Source organism: Grus americana, chromosome 1 (assembly GCF_028858705.1).
Source record: "Grus americana isolate bGruAme1 chromosome 1, bGruAme1.mat, whole genome shotgun sequence".
Lineage (NCBI taxonomy): Eukaryota > Metazoa > Chordata > Aves > Gruiformes > Gruidae > Grus > Grus americana.
In genome coordinates, this window is record NC_072852.1 from 176,717,324 (window position 1) to 176,724,980 (window position 7,657).

At 40.0% G+C, this 7,657-nt stretch overlaps 1 protein-coding gene across 1 annotated transcript; it reads right to left on the reverse strand.

Annotated features, from left to right (window-relative positions):
• Positions 1-6,020: 6,020 nt before the first annotated feature.
• Positions 6,021-6,377, reverse strand: LOC129197593 (cytochrome b-c1 complex subunit 7-like). Its single transcript, XM_054806196.1, has one exon. It carries the CDS (start codon positions 6,354-6,356, stop codon positions 6,021-6,023), a length of 336 nt encoding a protein of 111 aa, XP_054662171.1. The 5' UTR covers positions 6,357-6,377.
• Positions 6,378-7,657: the final 1,280 nt, after the last annotated feature.

Here is a 7,657-nt window from a genome sequence, read left to right on the forward strand (position 1 = left end):
AAGTTTCTTTTATTACATCTTTTCTATAAGATGAAATGTAATAAAAGATCAAGAAATTAAGTGTTGATAGCATTTTTCATTTACTTTGAAAATGACTTTGTGAAATTCATAGTCATGGGCACACAGGTCATTTAAGAGAAAAAGACCTAATTTGCTGGAACATACCAAATCAGTATCTGACAGAGAAAAGACATTTTTACAGTCTCTTCCTAACTTGATCCGACATAAATATGAAGGAAGAATTAACATCCTGAAGCATGTCATGCCTCCACTCCTACCTGTTCAATCAGTGACAGGCTGAAACCGTAGCTCTCCTCATCATTCTTAGTAATAGCATAAGATCCTTTGCTCAAAGATGCACCTGAAATCAAAATCCTCACTTAATAATCCTTCCTTAAAAAGACACATAACTTTTCTAGGAATCATTAACAGTTTTCTACGCTCAGGGCAGATAGTATCTCTTCCTTTGCTTCTGCCTTTCCAAATAAACACCATGACAGAATTTGAAGTCAGATAAATACCCTACACTCGGATTCGTTACATACAGAATCCTTTGACAGTAAAATGGGTATTTACAAGATTAATTAATCTCATCTGAAATTTGGCACCTAAAATAGACTGTATCAATTGTTCCTCATTAATTGTTCACCTTTGAACATGGAAGCCTAAACTGACTTGCTCAGTTGTAGGTATATACTTGGAATCTTGCCCTAACTGTCCTGAATATTCTCCTTTATCAGACTTTCTGCTTGCTGAAATGAGTATTTCACTGAATATTTCTTTAGATGACACCCAGTCATGGGACTAAGAAAATACAGGCTTGGCTGTATACAGCAGACCAAATTTACATGCTGTATACTGATAGTATAGAGGTTTAACTGAATTTTATTAGGAAAGTTTGTGGATGAAGGTTTTCTGCAAAAAATATTTGAAAGAAGTTTTAAATTTGATGAAATGTAAGGGAAACTGCTGACTTACGATTAAAAGTCACGTCTAAAAATTTTATATGAAGGATTAAAATTATTGGATTTGTAGAGGTGATTCCATGTTTTGAACTCCTCTGTTTTATACTGGATTGATATTATATTAACAATCGCATAGACCTGGGGTAATTATGTTCAAATCCAATCTGTACTATTTACTGCTTTGCTTTTATGTCCATAGTCCAGTTTTCCAGTGCTTTTTATTGCTCACATCTAAGAGAAAACACAAAGGACCATTATTTAGCCTTAGAAAAGCCTATGAAATCTATAGGCATGGAGTCATATATATAATTAATTTGCCTGCAACTACTGCCTTAATTCACATATATATCTTTCTCATATCAAACTGTTTAAAGTACAGAAAGTTTACCTCTGAAACTGGCCCTTTCAATTCATCAATACTTCAATTAAAATTATGGGAAAAAGTAGTATTGAATTCCTCCATAATGTAATGTAGGCTGTTTTATATTATGAACTGACAGTATTTTGCAAAATCTGTTAGTACCACTGCCTTTCTATGACTCGTACATTTTGAAAGTAGTTTTGGACATTGAAATCATTGAAGTGGACCTTCTCTATTCCTGTTTCCTTTCTCAATAAACAAACCAACCAAAACAAAACAAAAACACCCTTTCCTTTAGTTAAGGATCTCTTCTTCCATAACACTCTTTTGAAAAAAAAAGAAAAAAAAAATCTAGTTCCTATTTACTCTTTATTATAAAGGACTTACCTTTTACAGATTTTTTTTCTGTACTGATTTATTTTTTCAGGTCTGCAACTGTAAACTTAGAGAAATCAGAGCTGTACATCTAAATCATTTAATAGCTAACCTGTCACCTTCATTCTCCTGAGTCCTTTATATTTTTTTCTAGAGTTTCTTTTTACTGCTGCTGAAGAGAAGGCAACCTTTAGCAAGTGTTGCATTCTAGAGCACCTCTTTAGTTGTCCTAATGTGTTAAGGGCTGTAGGAATCTAAGAAGTCATCTACTCCTGCATAAACAACACACCTTCAACACAGTAACAAACATCTGAGAAAGGCTTTAGGTCATTTGTGAAAAGATTTTTAAGTGGTTAATAACAACACAGATACATTCTTAAATCTGTAGTTTGTACTGGAAATTTTAGAAATACACAGATACTATATACGAAAAACCTTCTGAAGTGTGAGGATATTATTAAAGCAACTTGGTTTCCAGAAGAATTGTTGAGATTGTTTTTTAAAGGTTCAGAACAAGTATCTCTGTATCTGTTCAGAGGCCTGACATCAGTCATTTCTGTTTGGCTAGGGATGCAATTTGTCTCTAGGAGGAAGTGCAATGCAATAATTACAAAAGTGAAAAGGAAAAGACTGTGGAAATTCTTCGTCTGTTCCTGCTCCTGTGTCAGGCCCAGAACTTGCAGCCGACTGTTCCCTCTGTCTCTGGGCTGCTCAAGTATATTCAGTGGGATATTTCTGAGGATATTGCCAGCCACCCACTGTGTCTCACAGGAGAGGAAGATGAAACAGATAACATGAAAACTTGGAATTTTTTTCTTACACAGGTGGCTTATTTATTTATTTATTTAATTTTACCATACTGGAAAACACATCTACACATCTACATTTAAAATGTTCCCTTGTATTTCCTCTGTCCGCTCCTGTAGGCTTAATATATTTGTGGCCCTTTCCTGTAAAGAATCAGGTAGCATCTCATATACTACCCTGAGTGCCACATCCACCACGTTGCTGTGCGTTCTGCAAGTGGGAGAACTGGTGTTTAGAACTGCACCGGGTGCAGGTGCCCCGGCGCTGGCAGCAGCGGGGGCTGCAGGGGCCTCTGTGAGGAGAGGCCAGGGCTGCCCCATGCCGGACACAGCCGGTTCCAGCTGGCTCCAACCCACCCACAGCAGGGCACGGCTCAGCCCCCAGCCAAGGTGGTTTGGCTGGGATAAAATGCTTGATATGATATCTGTGATAATTTTGATATCTTTTTCACTGGAGATGTAGTAGAGACTGTAATTCTGACTCTGAAACAAGGTTTTGTGCACCGGGGTGGGGCTGTGGTGTGAGAGAAGAACAGTGCAGGGCTCCTCCTGGATCTCAGAAACAGATCAGGAAAGGTCCAACAACAGATGACTTAATAGAATATCCACTTTAATAAGGTTGACTAAAAAGAGGAATGCAGATAGTAAGTAAATCTTATGTAGAGAGAGATTAAATCTTATGTCTTTCAGATGCTGGGACTCCCCCATTTATGCAGCTTCAGACAAACCCCATATGGATTTACCCACAGCATTCTGAGCACATCCCATCTGTGGAGAAAAGCTCCTCCTTTTTGGTATTTTGAGCTGTTTTAAGATTTTCTTACAACAAAACAACTCTATTTATCATTCCTGCTGTCAAATAGAAAGGGTGTTTACATGAGAACTTCTTGCTGGACTTTTAGACAAAGGTAAGGCCTTGCAGGTGGCATACTTGCTGGCACAGCATGGCACAGCACAGACCTGGACTTACTCAGGTTAACTGCTGCGTGGATCGCTAACTCCTTGATACACAAAGGTCTTGTGATCAGGATCACTACACCTTGTATCTGTGCTCATACACACTGAATGCTAGGTGAAGTAAGATCAATCATTACAATGTGAGAAAGGACTGAAAAAGTCACGATGTCTAATTCCAGAACAGGATTCACTGTTACAGGAGTTCAGACTATGCTTGCAATTATCTGGTATCAAAGTTAAAAGCACTGAAATTTAGTATTTTAGTAACTAAGATATTTCTGTATTCATGAATTAAACAGTGGCAGGGAATCCATTCAGGAACTGAAATTTGATCATCTATCCTGCTGTGCTCTTTCAAGGATCTTTGACATGGGTTTTGATCATGGGCATAATTCAGAAGCAGACATGGCCTGTCGTACAACTTCAGCATTAGTTCTTGTTTTGGAAATTTAGAGACTATTAATTAAGACTATTGGCATAGGCTATTCTATGCTACTTTGCCTTGATGCTAGCTTAGCTTGCTAGCACAGGTGCAGCCCACAGTTTCCTTCAATATTGCCTTGTGTTCATTTGAGGATGGGTGTTTAAAATATTCTCTGTGGTTTATTTTGGTTTCAAACTCATCAATATAGACTTCGTGGATCACATTAACAAGTATCAGCATCTTTCCATGTATTTTACAGGGATCCAAAGTGAATGACCCAGGTTTGTAAATTCAACTCTGTGCCAAAGTCTCTTTTTGAATAGGAGTCATAGACAGCTAAGCAAAAGTTAAATTATGACGAGAAATAGTACAATATTCTAGTGAAGAATTGTTTCCTTTACTCTTTGAGACTGAAGTTCTGCTGTTAAAGATGTTTTCCTTATGATTTAGTAAATGGGGATTGTGTAATAATTTTGAGATTGGTCCTTGCTTAAGCCAGAGCAAATAACGCACCTCCAGAAGGATATTAATATCATTAACTCATCTAGGATAGCTAGAAAACATCTTGGCAAACTTCTCTGATTTTCTTTGTGTTCTTTTTGTTATTCTGAACTTTTCAGTCAAATTCAATCTTCAAAGGCATTACTCTAACTCTCCTGGGAAAACTAGTGTTTTAAAAAGGAGATATCAAATTGATGATATTAGTAGCTGGGGCAGAATAGACTGCATCTGATTATCAAGATTGAATGATAACATTATCTAGATGACATAAAATGCTCGGATCCAGAAATAGATTCATTGCCAGTTGAAAATGTTATACATTTTATCGATGTGTTTTTTTTTTTTTTTCTGGAAAATATTCATCATCAGAGTGACACAATATATAACTAATTAGTTATTTTGGGATCATATTTTTCCTTATTATACATAACCTGATCAATATAGTTCTGAACATGGAAAATTGTTTAGTAATAAATTCATTACCTCCCTTACTAAAGGGAGTGCATGGGAATGCATGCAGAGTCTTGCTGAAATCTTGAACCAGGTGCAATTTGTTGAGAAATATTTAACTCAGAAAACAGAGGAATACCAATTGCAACAGAACTACCACTTTTACACAATTCATTTGACCTGTTTCTTTTTTCTTCTGCCAGTGGCTTGGATCTGTGTGACCTTAAAAACCGTCAGTGATATCACCCCTAAATTACAGTGCAATGCGATAAGTCATACCATTGCCGCACCTCGGGTACTGTGTTCAGTTTTGGGCCCCTCACTACAAGAAGGACATTGAGGTGCTGGAGCATGTCCAGAGAAGGGCAACAAAGCTGGTGAAGGGTCTGGAGCACAAGTCTTACGAGGAGCAGCTGAGAGAACTGAGATTGTTTAGTCTGGAGAAGAGGAGGCTGAGGGGAGACCTTATTGCTCTCTACAGCTGCCCGAAAGGAGGTTGTGGTGGGGTGGGTGTTGGTCTCTTCTCCCAAGCAACAAGCGATAGGACAAGAGGAAATAGCCTCAAATTACTCCAGGGGAGGTTTAGATTGGATATTAGGAAAAATGTTTTCACTGAAAGGGTGGTCAGACATTTGAGCAGGCTCCCCAGAGAGGTGGTGGAGTCACAGTCCCTGGAGGTGTTCAAAAAGCGTGTAGACATGGCACTTCGTGACATGGTCTAGTAGATATGGTGGTGTTGGGTTGATGGTTGGACTTGATGATCCTAGAGGTCTTTTCCAACCTTAAAGATTCTATGATTCTATGATCATCAGTACACTGTGCCTGTCTGAAAGATTGCCTTACAGGCTTTAGAGCTGAAATCCAAATAGCTTTCTAAAGAGGCATCTTCTTCCTATGAGGTCCTTGCAGACAGCAAACAAACACCCTGTCTGGACATAACTTCTGGTCTTAGTACTACACTGCAGCACACTTGTCTTCTGCTCCTGCTTGTGCACACAAAGTACGCAGCGCCAACCTATCATAATCACTATTTGCATGGATAGAAAATTTAATCTTGAGGGAGATTTCAGGGTCTAACTCAGGCTAACATCTGTTACCTACGTGATTCTTACTAAAAGTGAAGTTGTGTAATTCTAGTGCCTGAACATGATGACATTTTAGATACTATATGGTAACACATGTTATTTCTTGTTCCATGCTTCTCTTTCAAGTCTTTCACGGATTACTTCTTTCAGGTACGGTTCAAGATAATGCTTATCCTCTTCATACTTCACCCACTGGTCTTTTGGAAGGATCTGATGTTTCAGGCTTAAGTCAAGCGCTCGCTTTATGCAAAATATTCTTTCATTGTAAAGATGTTCTGGAAGTCTCTTCAGTGCTTCTTTTACATCATCATTTTCATACAACGTATCATCTCGCATTAATCCTAATTTATTGAATCCAGCTGCATTATAATACCATTTGCGAATCTTGTCTAACAGGCGACCACCTCCTGCAACGGGTGCCCTCACCGCCATCTTGACCTTGGAGCAGCACGCGGCCTTGACAGGCTTGAGAGGTGGGCCCATGCGAACTGCATGAAGTTCAGCAAGGCCAAGTGCAAGGTCCTGCACGTGGGCTGGCGCAATCCCAAGCACAACTATAGGCTGGGAGAGGAATGGATTGAAAGCAGCCCCGAGGAGAAGGACTTGGGGGTATTGATTGATGAGAAGCTCCACATGAGCGGGCTGCGTGCACTTGCAGCCCAGAAAGCCAACCGTGTCCTGGGCTGCATCAAAAGAAGTGTGACCAGCAGGTCAAGGGAGGTGATCCTGCCCCTCTACTCCGCTCTTGTGAGACCCCACCTGGAGTACTGCGTCCAGCTCTGGGGGCCCCAGTACAGGAGAGACATGGAGCTGTTGGAGAGAGTCCAGAGGAGGGCCACGAAGCTGATCAGAGGGCTGGAGCACCTCTCCTATGAGGACAGGTTGAGGGAGTTGGGATTGTTCAGCCTGGAGAAGAGAAGGCTCGGGGGAGATCTAATTGTGGCTTACCAGTTTCTGAAGGGGCCTACAGGAAAGCTGGTGAGGGACTGTTTATGAGGGAGTGTAGTGACAGGACAAGGGGGAATGTGTTTAAGCTGAAGGAGGGTCGATTTAGATTAGATGTTAGAAAGAAATTCTTTACTGTGAGGGTGGTGAGGCACTGGAACAGGTTGCCCAGGGAAGCTGTGGATGCCCCATCCCTGGAAATGTTTAAGACCAAGTTGGATGGGGCTTTGGGCAACGTGGTCTAGTGGAGGGTGTCCCTGCCCATGGCAACAGGGTTGGAACTAGGTGATCTTTGAGGTCCCTTCCAACCCAAACCATTCTATGATTCTATGATTCTATGTGGCTGATACCTATCACCCACAGATGGCCCAATTGTCCTGCAGGTCCTGTGTCATATCTAACAGTCCCATGGGTGTGTTGAGTACATTTTAGTAATTCCAGTGGTGCTAATATGACTACATGACATCACCTAAATTGTTCCCTTCATTTGCCATGTGAAATAATCTTGAGTTGCAGACATGGAATCAACATAAAGAAGTTTAAAAATCTGTGTGAATAAGAGCATTCAAACAGTGACAGGTAATATTCTGAAGTTTCACAAGCTCCTTTTGGTTTGGAAAAGCCTGCCAAAGTTTGAATATGTTAACAAATGTTATCTCAGCCCTGTAAAGCAGAAGAGCAGGTTGGAAATCTCAATGCCAGTCTCCTCTAAAATGGCTTAACATATCAAACTTAGCCTGACTGCTGCCAGCATGGTGGTATTTATTTATTTATTTACTGAAAACACT